The sequence below is a fragment of the Botrytis fragariae genome, assembly GCF_013461495.1.
Source record: "Botrytis fragariae strain BVB16 chromosome Unknown tig00000101, whole genome shotgun sequence".
Lineage (NCBI taxonomy): Eukaryota > Fungi > Ascomycota > Leotiomycetes > Helotiales > Sclerotiniaceae > Botrytis > Botrytis fragariae.
In genome coordinates this window covers 1147503-1166833 of record NW_023500996.1, presented here as the reverse complement: position 1 = coordinate 1166833, position 19331 = coordinate 1147503, and the positions used below count along the sequence as shown (strand labels likewise).

The 19331-nt window shown below is 43.3% G+C and overlaps 3 protein-coding genes across 3 annotated transcripts; 2 read left to right on the top strand and 1 right to left on the bottom strand.

Annotated features, from left to right (window-relative positions):
* Positions 1–2509: 2509 nt before the first annotated feature.
* On the top strand, positions 2510–6202 carry Bfra_009010 (putative serine threonine protein kinase protein; the record flags this gene model as incomplete). Its single annotated transcript, XM_037339364.1, has 3 exons — positions 2510–3541; positions 3594–4187; positions 4241–6202. The coding sequence occupies 3 exons, from the start codon at positions 2510–2512 to the stop codon at positions 6200–6202; spliced, it is 3588 nt and encodes a 1195-aa protein (XP_037190930.1).
* Positions 6203–7550: 1348 nt separating this feature from the next.
* Bfra_009009 (uncharacterized protein) lies at positions 7551–12800 on the top strand (the record flags this gene model as incomplete). Its single annotated transcript, XM_037339363.1, has 15 exons — positions 7551–8603; positions 8903–9146; positions 9205–9401; positions 9458–9543; positions 9595–10009; positions 10071–10159; positions 10205–10214; positions 10340–10400; positions 10441–10463; positions 10575–10643; positions 10914–11426; positions 11498–11592; positions 11642–12022; positions 12075–12225; positions 12369–12800. The coding sequence occupies 15 exons, from the start codon at positions 7551–7553 to the stop codon at positions 12798–12800; spliced, it is 3819 nt and encodes a 1272-aa protein (XP_037190929.1).
* Positions 12801–14064: 1264 nt separating this feature from the next.
* Bfra_009008 (putative vacuolar calcium ion transporter protein) lies at positions 14065–16943 on the bottom strand (the record flags this gene model as incomplete). Its single annotated transcript, XM_037339362.1, has 7 exons — positions 14065–14351; positions 14406–15594; positions 15648–15734; positions 15782–15853; positions 15902–16073; positions 16126–16254; positions 16312–16943. 7 exons carry the CDS (start codon positions 16941–16943, stop codon positions 14065–14067), a joined length of 2568 nt encoding a protein of 855 aa, XP_037190928.1.
* Between the last annotated feature and the right edge of the window lie 2388 nt (positions 16944–19331).

Below are 19331 nucleotides of genomic sequence, written 5' to 3'. Positions count from 1 at the left end.
ATCCCATCCACCTTCGCTAAATGAACAAAAAGGAAATTACTTTCTAGAGATTGAGAAAGAAGGTTTTGGCTGACCCAGAGAAAGTTGGAATTGGGGAATTAGAAGAACCGTGAGAAGACGAACGGAACACGAGAGGAGAGAAGAGTCTTTGTTATTAATCCCAAGGGTTGATATATCATATCATCGAGGGAAGATTTGTGGTTGTGGTAAGAACGAAAGAAAGAAAGACTTACTACCACTTAGCGACTTAGCGACTTACAATAGCACCGTATAGTGCATTCATTGCATTACAGTACAGTACGAGTACATATACATATATACGGACAGACATACATATACGGAAAAGAAAAGGCAGGAAAGAGAAGGCCGAGAAAAAGAAAGGAATATCGATTGATAAATAATAGTAAGTAATTATCCATATTCATATTTATTTATTTTTTATGTCAAGTTTCGATCTATATACCTACACCGAGAGTTTCCCTATTTCGTGTTCATACACAGACAGTATCTACACCCAAGGTCCAAAGACCCCAATACAGGGAACGTGGGAATTATTAGCACCCACCCACTCAATACCCAACAGTCAATAGACAAGAGATAACAGCCGAGCACCCAGCACCTAGCACCCAGCACCCAGCACCTAGCACCCAGCACCCAGCACCTAGCACCTAGCACCCAGCCCGCACCCAGCACTGAAATCATTGTCATATCTTACTTACAGAGCACTACCTGGGTGCCTTGATATCATCATCTCATCACATCATCATCAACCAACCCAGTGTTACACCTGCGAAACTGCGGGAAATCACTACACACCAGCTTCTTCTGTAAGGAGAAGGAGCATAATCTCTACGCTTCATGCTCTAAAGCTTTATGCTCTAGGTACAAGGTGCTTGATGATCATGTACATAGCATCTGAGATTTCTGAGATTTCTGAGATTTGATCAGATTGATCCAATTGTTCAGATTTGGTCGAGGTCTCTGGATACATCTCTAGGTATATCTCTAGGTATATCTTTTTACCCCTGGGCAAATCCATCGGATCTACTCTGTACAATTCTCTCTCTTGTCTCTATGCACTCTCATCTCTGCATTTCCTCTACCTTATGCCTTGTATTCCCGACCTAGGGATTACCTGATTTTACCTGATTTACCTTATTTACCACCTTATTATTCCTTTTTCCTTAATCGACTTACTCGCTACTTTCGCTCTCTTACCCACAACACTACCACTACCTCACTTACTCACTCTCTCTCGCTCTCTTACCGTTTTACACTCATTCGCTCACCATCTCTCTCTCCCTCTCTCTGTCTCTCTCTCTCTCTCTCTCTCCTTCTCTACCCTCTCTCTCTCCCTATTTAACCTTCTTGTTGTACATTGAAGAGAAAAAGAAAAAAAAACTTACCACATACAATCCAACTTACATACTGTCGTTACGCTAGAAAAGAGAGAAGAACAAGAAGAAGACGCTGAAGAGAAGCCAAAACAATAACAACAATAAATCCTCCATACGGAAAGAAAGAAAAATAAAATAGGATTAATCCTAACGACCAATAAAATATCGCCAAAGAAGATTACCATCCATCACATTTTACATTTTACCATCTCACCTCTTTTTCACCATTTCACCCAATTCGCCCAATTCGCCCAATTCACCTTACCTAGGTACCTGACCTGCCTACCTTTTTGCTTCTTCCCTCTCTCTCCCCCTCTCCCTCTCTCCCTCTCTCCCATCCAGAGGTCAAACAGAAGAAGGGTGCATACACACTTCCGACCTACATCGAGATTCGACCGAAAAACAAAAATTCAAAATCCAAAACAAAAAACTCAATTCGATTCATTGCAATCTCAAATCTCAATTTCAATTTCCAATCTTGGGGGTCTTGCTTTACTTTCTCCCCAGCCACCCACATTTAATTACGCTCTCTACCTACGAATTATAATCAATCGATCAATCAATCAAATCAAATCAAATCAACTTTGGGTTCAATTGATCCGCCAACAACCGCACATACACATACACATACACATACCCTCACACTTATACCCTCACACTTATACACTCACACTCACACCCAAGGGGGAAAAAATAAAAGAGAGGGTCGACACTAACCAAAAGAGCCGTTCCCGCCATAGCCCATATTCCTCGACCGCCTACTTTTTTGTTAGGGAGCTACGATATCTAACATAATAGTCGCCCAAATTCAGCGCCAGCCGCGACACTCTTTTTTAAATTTGGTCGAAACTTTAAAAAAAAATCCAACAATCCTCTGGTTGATAATTGTTATCGCCAGCGTTCCCAATATTCCCCTGTCCAAAAGGTGCAATTAATTTTCCTCGATACTCCCCCCTCCCATGATGTTAGTTGGTGGAAATAGGTGATAGACCGGCGAAAACCTCGCAATCATAATAGCACCTTCTGAATCGTGCCTCAGCAACGGTTGTTGTAATTTCCGCTTGCTAGACACCCAATCTGCGATTGACAACAGTGCGCAAAATTGACAAGATATGTCTTCAGCCGCTTTGCAGACCGCCCCTCATCAACCAACATCAATAGGATCGCAATCTCCAGTGGCAGCACCATCATCCTCGGGGAGACCTTACACTTCGGGCTCACAACAATCTCGAGACCCTTACTACAATCAAACCACCACCAACGCATCTCCCTCCTCTGCAAGAAAACCATCTCGAAGGCCGAGCGGCAATGGCGCATCTACAAACACACCTCCCCAACCCCAGTACACCTCACCTTCGGTAACAACAAATTCAGCTCCAATAAATCCTCGCAGTAATAATCCTTCAAATCAAATATCCCCAACCACCACCACATCCCCTTCGAGCTTTGCTCCAATGGCTCCGGGCGATCATCAACGAGGTGTGCCCCCAATTGTCTCGGAGAGATCTTCGTCAAACAGACCGAGTACAGCAGTAGCGGCTGCGACTTCGGCCACAAATCGTAGCTCGAGTTCGAGACGAGGTGAACATCCGGACGAGCAGCGGGCGAGAGACTCTCCACGTCGGGCACAGTCACAGGAGAACCAGTATCACGAGAGGAGGAATATACAAACCAATGGAACGAGCAATGAGGATGCAACAGCTGCTGCCACGGCGGCAACTCGAGCCAGACGCAGAGCTCAACAATCACCTGAAGCTTTACCGCATAGACCGAGTGGAAGTCGTGAACAGAGAGCTGGTCCACCTTCTAATGCACAAAATCGATCACATCCAGCGGGTACCAATTCACCTGCTGGACTGTCCCACGAAGCAAGCGAGGTGTTGAATCGTGTGGTTGTTAGCGATCCCAAGGTGGATTTGGAGCGAGAGAGGGAACGAATGGCGGAGGCTGTACCGAATGCCGTTGCAGCTCCTCCAGTGGTTGAAGAAGCTCCTCGGCAGCAGAGATCCCGTCATGATCACTCAGCCAACTCTGGGAAACGTGAAAAGAACACTAAATTCGGTGAGTACTATCTGGGTAACACCCTTGGAGAGGGAGAATTTGGTAAGGTGAAAATGGGCTGGAAGCAAGCAGGTGGTACTCAAGTAAGTCTTCACTGAATGTTGATTTGATTCTATGCTAATCTTATTCCCCTAGGTCGCTATCAAACTCATCCGCCGCGATAGTGTGGGAACGAACCCTACGAGACTCGCAAAGATCTACAGAGAAATCGCTATTCTTCGAGAGATATCCCATCCCAATATCGTTCAATTACATGAGATGGTGGAGACGGAAAAGCAAATTGGTATTATTCTGGAGTATGCTTCAGGGGGAGAACTCTTTGACTACATTCTCAACCATCGATACCTCAAGGATAACGCTGCTCGCCGCCTGTTTGCTCAATTGGTTTCTGGTGTTGGATATTTACACAAGAAGGGAATTGTTCACCGAGATTTGAAGCTGGAGAACCTTCTGCTGGATCGCAACCGCAACATTATCATTACGGATTTTGGTTTCGCAAACACCTTTAACCCAGACGATGAGCTTGGAGACGAAATCGAGTACAACTTAGCTAGTCGTGACTATGTCAAGCGGATGGAGTTGGATAAGATTTTACCTGGCGGCTCGCGGAGAGGAGATCTGATGCAGACAAGTTGTGGCAGTCCGTGCTATGCAGCTCCAGAATTGGTTGTGAGTGATTCGCTATACACCGGCCGCAAGGTCGATGTATGGAGTTGCGGAGTAATATTAGTAAGTCTTGATTTTTGCACCTGTTGATAGTTGCACCACTAACATGAATTCAGTATGCAATGCTTGCAGGATATCTACCTTTCGATGACGATCCAGCCAATCCTGAGGGCGACAACATTAACCTTCTCTACAAATATATAGTTTCGACACCACTTACCTTTCCAGAATATGTTACACCGCATGCTCGAGACCTTCTCCGACGTATTCTCGTTCCAGACCCACGCAAACGTGCAGATCTATTTGAAGTGGCTCGACACAGCTGGCTGAGCGAATATGCGCACGTCGTTGGCTTCATTACGAGCAGCACGACTACTACTGTGGAGATTGCCAATACTACTGTGCCATCTGATGAACCTCAAGAAGCTCCTCTACTTGCTAGAAGTGCTTCAGTTCGGGAACCCAAATCGCAAAAGGCACCCGCAGCCGTTGGGGATCTCAGTAGGAAACATGGGCATGTGGATCAAGATGGAGAAGAGGCACCTCCCAAAACCTCAAAGGACAACAAGAGACGAACTGTACAGGTCGAATATGTGGCTCCAAGATCACAAACACAAAGAGGCGAGCCTTCTACCAACTCGTCCAGTGCTCAATCTGGTTCGAGAACACGCGCTCGTGCTGGCAGCCAAGGCCCAGTCGAGATTTCTGGAGCTCAAGGTTCTAGAAGAAATGTCCCTGCAGGAGATAAGTCATTGCCTCAGGATCCTTCAATGACAAGAGAAGCCCAACATGCAGCCTCGGCAAGACGAACGGGAAGCTCACAGCGACAACAAGGTATGGTTCCACCTCCTCGACCTACTCGGGATCACCGCGCAGCTTCAGACATTAACTATACGACCCCAGTGACTGGCCAACCATCAATCGCAAGACCAACTACCGGTGGTTCCATGACTTCTAATAGATCTGGATCTATGGGCTTTCCAACCCGTGGATCTTACAGCCAACCTGTGGCACCAACCGTCGCTGGAACTAATGCTCATGGCCGTATGTCTCAACCTCAACCAAAGAGCTCGAATAGTTACAATATATCCCCCCCTATGATTCAAGGCGAACAAACCTTTGAATACCCTCCTCAATCAACTTCTCAACCTATAGCTCCAAAATTCGCTAGAGTCGCAGGACTTCCAGCAGGAACTGCAAATGTCCCATCTGAGGGTAGCAAGACGCACAAGAGATCAAACACGATCGGTGGCATATTTAGCAGAACAAATTCGCTTTTTGGTGGTAAATCACACGCAGAGAAATCTTCAGAAAAACCAAAGAAGTCGTATCCTCCAGTCAGCATGTCAAATGCCAATATCATAAATACCGATGACTCGAGACAGTCGATAGACTCTAGACGCTCCATATCATTTGGATTTGGCAAAAAGAGAAGTGGAAGTATAGCTGGGCGATCCACGACAGGTTCTCAGGAAAAAGCTTCAAGAAGATTTTCTCTCCTCCCGGCATCATTCTCTTTGAAATCTATCGGTATCGGTAAAGACCCAAACACCCCACCTGCTAGCACTCCAACCGATGGTCACTATGAGCCATATCCCGAAATGCAAGGTAATCATCTTGACGCCTCGCCGGATAACAGAAATGTTAGTGGAAGTACAGCTGAATATCAGCATGCGGATGCAGCATATGATCAAAACCGCGCTAGCCCAGCACAACAAGAAAGACAACGTTTTGCTCAACCACAACAGCAGAATCCAGATTCTAGGATGGGTGGCCCACCACAATTCTTACCGCCTGCAAACTTCCGCCCAGATGAATCGGCATTGACGACTGATTCTGAATCTTCATTTGGTCAAAGTCGACGTGGTCCATATCAGAATGACAACAATAACTCATATGAAGACTCGCGACGACCAGCAGGACGCAATAATGGTAGAGGTGTACTACAGAAGAATAACCGCAAGTTTGCCGATGCTTACGATCAAGAGCATGCACACAATGATCATGGTGGTAGTAGTGGTGCAGCTAGAAAGGTAATGGACTTTTTCCGAAGACGTGGAAAGGCTCGTGGAGAGTGAAAGTCGTTTGGAGATAATATTTTTCTTTAAATGATATCACTTCGACATATACACGATAAAAACTTTGTTCAATTCTGGATTTATGCATAAGCTTTCAGCGAAAGCACCGGGAACTTGCGATTCAGCTTTTGGTCTGATTGACAGCAAGCTTTGCTTTCATTTCTCTAGAACGGCTTGGCGGGCCTGCTGGATTTTGGTGCGGGAGGTTGGAGGTGGAGTGTGGGCAGGCGTTCTCTTGCATTTCGTCATATGGTTCGCTTGTTATATCTTCTCGCGCTCAACTCGATTTCAACCTGGACCTGGACCTGAACTTGTGGATCGCGAGTCTCATCATTGATGGACGAGATATTTGACTCGCTTTTATTTTTGCTTTCGCTGTGGATAAGATTATATCTTGGGGTTATGGGAGTTGAATTGAGTAGCATTTGTGTTGTCTGATTGTGAAGAGTAGTCGAATAGTTTATTTTTCTCTTACCTTTAGCTTTTTAAAGTTGTTGTTTCGCTTTTTTTTTACCTTCTCTTCTCTATTAATTTGGTGGTGTGGGGAATGAGATGAGAAAGGGGAGAGGGCTATCTTATTGGGTGGTGTGCTAGTGGGTAGTGGAGTCTCGAATAATGGGTTCCTTTTGAGAGAAGAAAATACGCGTGTGCTTGATTCATGAATGGAGATTACTGCTAGATTTGGCGGGTCTACAATATTGAAGGTGGAATGAGAAATAGAGCATGCGTGTGGAAGGGGGGTGGATTTTGAGACTTGAGACTTGAGAAGCGAGACTTTGTGATGGAAGAAAGGGGAGGGGAGTAGAGAAGAGAATTGAGAGAAAAGCGAAGTGAGAGAAAGGGGGGAAGATGACGATGGATTGGGGGACATGAACCCTGGGTAAATCATTTGTAATAATTGAGAGTGAAAACAGAAACAGCATCTTTTGAAAGAAGACTTGGGGTTTTTGAGGGTGTGAATGTGATGTGATGTGATGTGATGTGATATGTGACTTGTAACTTGATCGAATGGTTCAAGGGTTGAGAATTTAAAGCTATGATAACCATATTTTAGAATCCGAAATTTAAAGTTAATAGAATTCAATCAATTTGAATTTAAATTCCTTTAGTAGGAGTAGATGGTTTTGGGTTTTTGATATATCATCTTCAAGTATCTAATCCTGGGAACCCGGTGAGCTCGGACCAGTCCTATCATTAGCATTCCAGACGTCATTGAAACCCCGTACCTTCCTCATGTGAACCCGCCACTACCACAATGTAACCTAGCTAGAAACCCTTTTTCTAACTCCAACTCTAAACCACTTCTTCTCATAAACCTGCATGCTAATAATCTTTCAATACAGTGAAAATGGATCAACCCATAAATTTAATTTCCGCGCTACTTCAAACCACTCTCAACGAGTCGATCCGCGATACTCTCAATACTTCTCGGCCCCTCATCACTCATCTCAATGCAGACACTACATGGCTTCTTTCGATACCCTACCCTGAAACGGCTGAAAACTCGTGCAACAAAGCATATTATCATATATTAATGGATCCATGGTTACGCGGTGGTCAAAGTGACGTTGCCGCCTTCTTCAGTCAACAATGGCATGCCAACCCCAGCGCAGTGCAAAGTATCGCAGAGATTGAGGATTTCATCGAGAGTGTTGAGAAAGTTGCGCATAAAAAAGAAGATGTGGGCAATGGAAGCTGGATTGATGCAGTAGTAGTGAGCCATGAATTCACAGACCACATGCACAAGGAAACTTTACTCGAAATTCCAAATACAATTCCGGTATTTGCGACTTCGAAAGCTGTTGCAGCGATAACGTCGTGGGCACATTTTGACCACGTGGAAGAAATACTTAGGTTTGATGGTGATTGGAAAGAATCTTCTGCAGTGTATCTACCAGATTGGGTGGGTATATCGAGAGTTGCGAAAGCGGGTGTGGATTTACTCTATTACCATTCTGCTATCATGATTACATTCTCGACGTTCTCGGAGAGGAATACTTTAGATGAACTTTCGAACGATAATATACCTGAAGCTGTGATATATACACCTCATGGAATCGACCCTGGAGATCTTACACTGGTGGGAAAAGCTCATCCATCTATTCGAACCCTCGCGTTACTACATGGATTGCAGGACATTTCGTTACCTCGAGCACAATTGAATAAAGGGGCACACAATGGATTGAAGGTTCAAAGGTTGTTGAATGCGAAGTACTGGGTTGGTACGCATGATGAGGTCAAGGTGGGTGGAGGAATCGTGAGCTGGTTTCTGAATCGTAAAGCTGTGACGCTGAAGGAAGCGTTGGAGAGAGAAGCCGAGGAGAATGGCGAGAGTGGTGATGTAGAAAAGGTAGGGGATATTAAATTTTTGGAAGTGGGAAATGGCGAGAGTTTAATTTTGGTATAATGGCTTTTCATTCCATTCCAAGCGGTCTTTGCAAATGCTAGTATATTTTCAAGCTTGCAATTTTTACAGCCGAGATCTTTTGGGTGCTATCATTCTTTAAAAGAACTTGTAGTCATTGGCCGAATTCGTCTTTGGTCCTTGTTGTGGTATATTTATCGCAACCATTGGTTGTATGCTTTCTTTGTTTCTTTGTGCGACTTGGAATGACAGTCGTCAATTCTCTCTCTGCAGCGACAGCAAATGTTATCACAGCATGCATCCGATTATATTCATCGGCAACGCAACTAAGCTAGATTGAAAAGTTCTCACGAAAAGTTCTTGCCCTACTATTGAACATGCCTCCTCCTCCATGTTGGCGACCGCAAATACCTCGTACTGAGCTTGCGAACATATACGGCCATCTCCGTAGGCCAGTACTTCAAGGTGTTATACCATTGAAGAGCGGCCTCACACCAGTAACTTTGAAACCGCATTCTACCGATCATGAGAGAAAATTCGCGGATGATGTGCGCTGGCTACAGAGACTTTGCTACGGAAGTGTGTAATTCTCACTTTAAATTACAGATCTTTGCTTGCTAATATGTTCTACCCCCAGATTTTACCGCTGCAGAGTTGGAGAGGTTAGATGCCTTGGCACCACTTTACCACATCTACGAAGACGAAACTGCGATTAACCCAAATGCTGACATTACCATCCATCCTGTAATGCAAAGAAAAAAGTGGGATTACCCGATGCCCAAACAGTTAGCTGACTTTCCTTTGGGAGGAGACTTGGATGGGTACTGGAATGCTGTAAGTGAAAGGCTTTCTGTGGCGGGTGCAATTGACGGTTCTGATGACCATGGCAGTGTACAGACGACACTGTGTGGGAAGCCATACTTCCATCGATTCGAATAGCAAGCTTGTATATCTCGCATGCGGATTTGTGGCCATGGTAAGTATACCCTCAGTTCTATGTAGTTCACGATTAAGTTTGCCTGTATAGGTTTGATGGTCTGCTTGCCGCCGAGTGGACTGGAATTCCACAGGCGGAGGTCCCCTTTACACTATTTAGTCCACTTGGAGGCTGGAAACGATTCAGTACTAGAGACCCTCTGGTATATGGAACTGAAAGCGGTAAAAGAAACGTCCGAAACGAAATATTGAAGCATTCTAAGAATATATATTTCCGTCTAATAAGCTCTTTTACCGATCCAGCAAACGGTGTTCTAGCAGTAGATCACAAAATGGGAAGTATTGCTGGACAAACTTTAACCAGTAAAATAAACAATGATTCGGTTGTGACCATTAGTTTCCATCCCCTCGCGGCTTTGCTTCCTGGAAGTGTGGAAAAATTGAACACTGCAGAAAGACGTTTGGTCCAAGGAGAAGTTGCCAAGACTATCATACATGAGCTTGGTGTAAGCTATTTTTTCAAGGCCTCGATTTGGAAGTCCTTCGTCTTGCTCTAACTTGGTATAGCACGCCCTCTTTCAGCAAACATACAAAGCCTATTTGCCCAACCATAATGGCAGTGAGATCTACTTTCATCAGGAAGTAATTTCGGAAATGTAAGTAAACCATTACCTACTTTGAGCGTTTACTAATTATTCTAGGGGGATATCGGTGAGTCTTTGCTGAGTGCTGGTGGCTATAGAATACTGATGTGTTATCCTTCGCTTCTAGATGGAGCAGAGTGTAGGTGGATTCCTATCCGGGGGGATTATCAGCAAATATTAATTTCGATTCAGGTATTTGGCGGGACTACTCGGGCTCTTCGTGAGCCACTAGAGGATTCGCTGCTCGATTTGGGTAAGCATATTTAATCTCCTCATGCAATCCTATATCCTAGTCTGTATGGCCCTTGGCAGAAAAGTATATTTCAATGGACATCATCATCTCACGCTAACTCATCATTAAGAGGGGGGAAATGTGTTTAGGTAAGCAACAGCTACTAACAATAACCATCCACTTTGTCTTACGCAGAGCAGTGATATAAACAACGCCGGCACTCAAGGTAATGAAGGGAACCCAGTCCTATTCAGAAAGCCACCGGTGATTATCCCATCTCTTCGAGCTGTTTCTTCCCGCATTCAATGCACCACAATGAATTTTGGCAGTGCTGATTTAGCATCGAATCATATAGGACTTCTACAGAGCTACATATTGGCCTATTTCTGTTTCCTGGTATAGTAAGCACTACACCGCTCTTTATTCATCGCTATACAATGAAATACATATTTTGGGATTGGTCTTTTTCTCGAATTTTTATGGCTCAGTCCCATGAACCGTTTGATAAATCGTCGACATGTTGACACATTTTAGTGGATATGGGAAGCAAAAGCAGATTCGAATCCTTTGTTAGGAAGTGAGTCCAATTTACTTTTCCTCCAAAGTTGCTACTATGAGCGAAAAACTGAGATCAACAGTTATGGAACACAGACTGTGAAATATAAAAAGGTTACAGGTCAAGAATTTGATCTCAAGAAAGACGGTAGGAGATTCGCTATTTCAAGGGAGCCATTTACCGAGTTTGAGGGTATACCAACCAATAATCAACATACCGGGCTAAGGTCGGACAGATTGGATACTTTAGAGCCCCCTCGCAAACGACGGAGGGTTTCAATCGCCCCAGCCGCCGTTGTGCGAAGGGCTCGTAGTTTCCGAGGGCCAAGGCCCAACCAGGAAATAAAACCACAAATTGACACGCTTTCTGAGTTCAAAGCTCGAGATTTACCGCCATGTCCTCGGTTCGATGAGATTAGCGCGTATTTAATCGACAATCGTCGACAGTTGGCCCTGCACACAATGTGTTTCGCCATGCCTGAGCACACCTTGGTAAGAATGGCCTTCAGTCTTGGGCCGTTGATCACAATTTTGACGGTGGCGTAAAGCTAATTTTTGCGCAGCGTGATTACGTTTTGCGACTTGGTGGGCTGAAAATTAGTGCCCAAGAATGGCGTGCGTATCTTCTTCATTGCGAAGCCGTCCCATATCTCTTCAGGTAATTTACATTACTTCCAAATCAGTCGTAGATGCTAATGGTGTGTAAGGTTCCAGCCGCATGGAAGAATTCGTGACACCTCGACTTATCGTGGCTCTATCCAACTCCATGCTTCAAGCTGGCCAAAGACGGATCTTCCACCCTTCAAGTTAATAAGTCCAGGGGATGAACCTTTTATGAGGAAACTCGTCAAAGGTTTGAAACTTTGTATCGCGATTGACATGCTCTCCAAAAAATACGCCGAATTTTTAGATCAGATGTGGCTACATTCTATCTTCTGGGACGTCGACATTGACAAATTCCTTGCCGTGTTCAACGCCGATTTCAAACAGGGTGATGGAATAGCGAGCAAGATTGGACTAGGTTTGATGTCCAAAGAAGAACTTGAAGATTTAGTGCAGGTTGTGGCATCTACTCGATCATTACTTACGTGAGTAACAATGTAATTTACGAGATCTGAAACTGACCAGTGTTCATCTTAGTTGGGCTCCAACGGGTATCATCCGACGCTTACCACTAACTACTACGGAATTGAAAGAAGTCACCAGTGGAGACACAAGCATAAGAGACATTATTCTGCCCAAAGGTCGATCACTGATTGATTGGGATGCGGGATATGAAGCTTTGTGTGAGGTGAGTCAAACGTCTTTTGAACTCCCCTAGCCTCGCTCAGAATACATTCTCGACTGCTTGAGTTCCCCAATTACTTGGATGCTTTTTTGGAAGCCACAAAATACATTGAGATTCGATGGCTGATTATCCCAATTTTCAAATAGTGGGACAACGTGGAGATGGAAACTGATCTGGAAACGCTGGCCGACGCGGACACGGGCATCACGTATGCTGACGGGCGACACGAAAGCGAAAATGAATACGCGGCGCGCACAGAACCACCGCCAGTCAAGACGCAAGCGCAGTTGGAAGAAGAAGAGTTTGAGCATCAAATTCATGCGCTGGACGGATCGATTGTGGCGTATCGCGCGGCGCATCCGGATGCCGCTGACGAGGAAATTTTTGAAAAGTCGTTTTGGGAGATGTGGAAGGGGTTTCATCCTGAGGGCACCCGAGAGGACGCGCAGGATGAATTCGACGAGTGTCTGGTGCATCTCAAATCGATCGAAGATGGTGGTGCAGAGGGATCTTCGGAAATAAATGTGGATGATATAATGGATGCAATGGCGGAAAATGGACAGTGTCTTAACATGTGAGGTTGGCTGAGCTGGGAGGTATGAAGGAGGAGAATAGGAGATGATGGTGAGATGTTCACCATATGCATTTCACGAGTTGATTTATCGTTATCGTACTTGAGAATATGAGACAACATGATGGGTGGGATATGATGGCATCACGTGTATGTACTCTCCAGATTATATAGGCTTGTGTAAACTTGACATCCCTCACCGGGAAGTTCAGCATGGTCGAAAATGTTCTCTCGCCCAGAGTGAGTTGTCGAGTAATCGAGTATTGTATCTTGAGAAAATACACGCGGAACATTCATTCATCCATCCTAAATCTAATACATATAACATAACATAACATAATATAATATCCAAACCTCAAATATCGAAAGAAAATTATTAATCATGAATCATTACTAGATGAAATTTTGATTCTTATTTTCTTATTTTCTAAATTCTAAATTCTAAATTCCATCTCCATCTATCAATCCTATTATACCCAGCAATTGAAATCTTATATATAATACATTAAAATTCATATTAGAGATTATATTACAGATTACAGATTACAGAGCACAGATTACAGAATATAGAGTACAGATTACAGAGTACAGATTACAGAGCACAGAGTACAGATTACAGAGTACAGAATATAGAGCACAGAATATAGAGTACAGATTACAGATTACAGATTACAGATTACAGAGCACAGAATATAGAGTACAGAGTACAGATTACAGATTACAGAGCACAGAATATAGAGTATAAAGATACTAGGTACATACTATACATACTAGACATATAAGAAGCGAACTGAAGCGAATAGAATAGACATACATTACATTGTATTGCATCATAACATAGCTAGCTAGCTAATTAAAATTTCAATAGAGAATGAAATACAGAGAGAGAATTCCAAGTTAATTGTTCTTCGACTTTTTGACTTTGACTGCTCTACTAGAGGAGTAGGAGTAGTTTAGTCGAGAAGAAAGGAATGAAGAAGAAGTAAGAAGAAAGAAGTCAAGAGAAAGAAAGAAAGAAAGAAAGCACTCTCAAGCGAAAACTTCATTCATAAATCCATCAATCAATCAATCAATCACCAAACCAGCTCAAGAAGCGAAAGAAAATAATCATTCGATCAATCATTACCCCACCACCATCCATCATCCATCATAACATCTCAATCATAATATGAATTCACCCCCATCATGATAAAAAAAACCTTCTCATCTCATCCCACCATAAAATCATCATCCATTCCCTTGACTTTCGTCTCCAAACATAATCATCAAGATTAAATTCCCACAATACTCCTAACCAACATCTTTGCCGCATCAGAATTTCCGCCCAAATTACTCTGATCATCTTCTGCTGGATAGAAGAAAGCTGCAACGGCGATAATCACATAAGCAGCGCAAAGAAGTGCACCTTCGAGGTAATTGGATCGACCATCTAGAACCAAGAAATTGACAATAAAGGCCGAGACGAAGAGACAGACGGTTTCAAAGAGCGTAAAGTACAATGTCATTTCTTTAGACATACACCAGCCGAGAAGAACGATAAAGGGAGTGACGAAGAGAGCTATCGTGATGAGTTAGTTGAAATTGTATTAAACATTGTAATTGAAAAACATACCGATTTGAATCGAAGAACCAACGGCTACACCGATTGCCAAATCCATTTTATTCTTACTAGCTACCGTAACAGCTGTGACGTGCTCGGCCGCATTACCAACAATAGGTAAGATGATGAGACCGATAAAAGCCTCACTCAAACCAGAATTACCTTCAACGACAGCATTAATACTGTCAACCATGAATTCGGCACAACATGCTACAAGACCAGTAGAAAGAAGAAGTAAAACGACGGCTGTAGTGCGAGAGATGTTTTCGTCCTCATCATCCATAGGAACTTTGTTGACTGCAACAGCTGTGCTGTTAATGCGAATAGGTGCAAGATTTGATGGGGTGGGATTAGCTGGGTTTGATACGGTTTGATTGAGACGATCAGGTAAAGAATTCGTACGACGAATTCCCATACGAACGCGAGGGATATTTCCAGGGGGTGGAGTACCGGTGGGTGCAGGGTTGGTAAAGACATTTTGAGAGAATGTTTTCGGAATTTGAGGTCGAATGCCAGAGGTTATGCCGCGAAGAGTGAATGGTCGTTTTTGAGCGTTATCTTGTTGATTTTCAGGATTTTCCATAATGGCAAAATCCACACGTCGTGGATCGAAATCATTTGGTACCGCTTCAGCAGATTTCTCATTGATAACTTCAGGCACAACACCTTCTTTGATGGTTTCTTGATGTCTGAGAGCTCTCTTGCGAGCTTTGTGTTCCTTTTTCTGTTGCTTGCGTTCTCTCTTATGTTCCTTTTTGGTCATAACATAATTTGTGAATGACCCAGTGCGACTTCTTCTAGGACGTTCATCATCACCATCCTCTGCAAAGTCAATAGCGCCTGTACGATGATCATCGCCAGCAGACCCACTACCTTCGGCTGCATGATTGAGACTGCTATTACCAAAAGATGGTGTACGAAGAGCCTCAACTTCAACAGTATCTTTCGATGCTGAGCTTGACTTACGACGTCTACCACCTCTGATGAGTCTTTTTACACGCTTGGCAGTAGTATTGGAGCCGCTGGAGCCATCAGAGTCAGAGCTGGAGGAGGATGAATCATCCGATGATGAGTCCATCCAAGCTGCAACCGGTCCAGGAGCTAATTCCTCATCGATGATATGCTGAGGAGTACTTTCATACATATATGCGTGGGACTTTAATTGAAACAAGAGATACATGGCATAAACCAAAAGGAGAACCTGAAAGAAGTTAGTATAACGAGGTCTCGCAAACACAATGATTGACAACTTACGACACTGGTACCACGACTAACTTGCAAAACTTTGGTGTTAGCCTTATCTGCAGCAGTTGTAGTATTGAAGGATGCGTGGAAAGCAGTCTACATTCGTCAGTTACTAGTTTACGCCAAAGGAAGAAAATTCATACCGGAAGCAATAAACTCATGACGCTCAAACTCAAAAGACAAGCACTCATTTGTGTGACAGTACTATTATAGATCTATAAATATCAGTACTGCTCACAGGTTTTCAACGAAGAATCAATTACCTGTTCACGGAAGCGAAGTCCACCAACCAAGAAACACATTCCTAGAATCAAGAGTAGATTTGCAAGAATCGAACCGAGCAAGGAGGCTTGGACGATACGGATTTCATTCTGTTGAAAGTTAGAATAATTGGCACTGGCAAGGGGGAATTTACTAACCTTTTGCAATGCAATGCTATAGGGTTAAAGATAAACAGGTGAGCATATGTTTTGAACGAATATTTCACAAGGGACTTGCATGAGACAAAAGGAAATGGAAAGGGTATAATGATATGGGACGCGATTGATATGATAATGCCTTTAAGAGGGCTTCTCGCACTTTCTTGTCTTGATCTCTCACGAGGTAGACATACATACTATTGAAATTGTTAGCTTGATCCTGTATTCAAATGGAGGTGTAGAGGGAAACTTACAAAATGATAAGCTCAACAGCATTACCAAAAGTAACATTCATCAAAGCCCCAATAGTATCACCCATCCTCTTAGCCACACTCTCAGTAGCATGACTGAGTAAACCTGCCAAAGGTATAATAGCAATAGCATTCATCGCAAAGATGATACCTGGACTGAGCCCAATCGCATAGGCGATGATACCCACCGGTACAAATACCAATAAAACATTGATAACACTCGAAAGTATAATATGCTTGCCGGTAAGCCAAAATCGAATGGCAACATTTTTCTTCTTAGGTTTCTCGGATTCGCTCGATTCTATGATATTCCCCTCTCCATCAACTTGCGGAGGTGGAGCTGGTGGCGGATGGACGTTGGATGTATTGTCTGCCACATTGTTTCTTGTGGGATTTGAACGTTGGTTCTTGAGGCCATTATGATTTGCATTATTTCTTGGGATATTGGTTGCATTGTTAAGAACGGAGGCCGCAGTGTTGTTGTTATTCTGCGTGTTGGTGGTAGGAGGATTGCTCAAGGGAAGAGTTGGTCCACTCAGATCTGACGAGGTCGTAGGGTTGCCATGTGCCTTGGATGTATCCCAAAAGCTCACACGATCTAGAAATGACGGCGAATTAGACGAAGTTTCCTTCATCGATGTAGAATCAGATGAATAGAATGTGAGGATTGATTTGTTTATCTGTGAAACCAACTTGGGTATGGTTGAGTTGAAGAACAAGACCAAGATGAATTCGCTATCAAATTAGGGAAATGGAGTGAAGAGAGGTGTGGGGTGTGTGTTTTATTTGAAGAGAGAAAAACACGTCAGAGCAAGAACAAAAGATGCTTTGATTGATGATAATTGATATCAAAAGAAGGATGAGGAGGTTTGTTAATATACCCGGGGGTGTAACGTTGTTTATAACAAGAGGGCAATAATGACTGGGAAAGATTGGGGGGGGGAGGGAGGTGGATGGGGAATTGGGATACGGTGAAAGTCACTCCCTCTCCCTGTAAGTTGATAAGGCGAAGATTTCCAGGGATTATTCAAGGTTTGCTGTTTGCCAAGGCTGAACTTTCCAAGTAGTGGATTTGCCAAGTAGCGGAGAAATATCTTGGGAGGAAGGAATATGATTGGATGTAATTCGTGTTTAATTGTATATTCTCTGTTGTCTGATTGGATGAGATGGGAATCGTTGAGGTTTTGCTTGATGTGCGAATTATGGGAATAAATAGATGTGGCGCAGTAATTTGATATTGATGTTGAACCTTGAAGTTGATGTGATGTGATGTGATGTGATGGATTGGATTGGATTGTATGTGCTGTGCCTCATGATAGCTAGCAGTGAAGTACTTCGATTCGCAAAAGTGGGAAGAAAGACTTGCATTATTCACGTGTGTGTTTGGTCAGGATCTCTTCCCATATCACAAATTCAGAATCAATCATATATTTGTATCACTCGATCAATTACTCAATTGAGAATCCCAAATCTTTACTCAACGCCGATTAGTTCACATGAAGATAGTGAAGATCTTTCGCTACTCAAACCTTCATCATCGATTCTCCAACTACCACTCAGACCTCTCCTGATTCATATATCCTCCTATCTTATCTCGAGAGTGACTGACCACTGATTGTAATCTCCTATCTCTTTCCCCATACTTGGACGAAAGCTTGGTGTGATGACACTATGATGTAGTATGTACATAGGTCCTGTCTTTACCAGAACGAATTGATATGATGATGTTCGAGACACATAGATATACATGGAAAAAGAAATCACTTGACTATCAATAGAAATCGCTCGCCAATACAAAGAAATGGAAAAGAGACAAGAAAAAACAATCAATACATACTTTGTCGATTCTCCTTATTCATACTTTGCTGATGCACGATTCGTCCTCGGTTCTCTTCCCGAAGACTTTAATCGTAGTACTACAATTAACCCTCCGGACTGATACAAGCGGTTGATCCGTCGATTGCCTTTCGAGTGACTAACTGTCGGCAGTTAAGTTACGCACGTAGATCAGGTACAGGTACTTGAATCACGAAGGGGAAAGGATGTGATATCTGATTAGAAGTAGAAGTAGAAGTAGGAGTTAGAAAGTAGAAGGTAGAAAGTAGAAAGTAGAAAGTAGAAAGTAGAAAGTAGAAAGTAGAAAGTAGAAAGTAGAAAGTAGAAAGTAGAAAGTAGAAGGTAGAAGGTAGAAAGTAGAGACACAACATAGAGTAAACTAGAATCGATGAGATATTTTCATATGTGATGGATTACAATTGATACTCGTATTCATTAACCAAAGACATGAGAATCCAATCTTTCTCATCTACCTAGTATCCATCACGTTCAATCATAATCCACCATCATCACATTCCACCTCTCACACCTCACCAACCTCATCTCTATCCAGGAAAGCACATATAAGATTCGCACCTGCCCATCTAAAGCAAGCATATGAACGCAAGCATGTGAACCACTTCTGAAGCCCAGCCCTTCCCCCACGCCAAGTCATGTCAAAAATCAGATATTTCCAACGCATAGACGATTATGCCCATTGCCAAGTATCAATGTCGTTCATGTTCCATTCACTTCAAATACCATACATCAGGTATTCAACGCCCTTCCAAATCCGGCATGCTCAGAGTTCAAATTCACATTTCAAACGTACAATACTAAATCAATCATCCCCATCTTTCCATAACCCACATCCCTCTATCTAAAGAACTCTTCCAGAAAGATTCCATCCTCCAATCCACTATCTCATCTCATCTCATCTCATCTCATCTCATCTCATAAAAAACCAACATCAAAAAGATCAGCGCTTGCGTACATCTCTCATCCATCCATCCATCCATCCATCCAGACTTCACACCAGCGAAACGCTAATGTACAAATTGATCACAATAAACACCCGGGCCCATTCCGCCACAACTCAGCACAGCCACACACGTACACCTCCTTTGCATGATCCATCCAATTAGTCATTCTGCATACCTAGCCCCTAGATATCCATTCCATAGAACATTCCAAGAAACACCAGAACC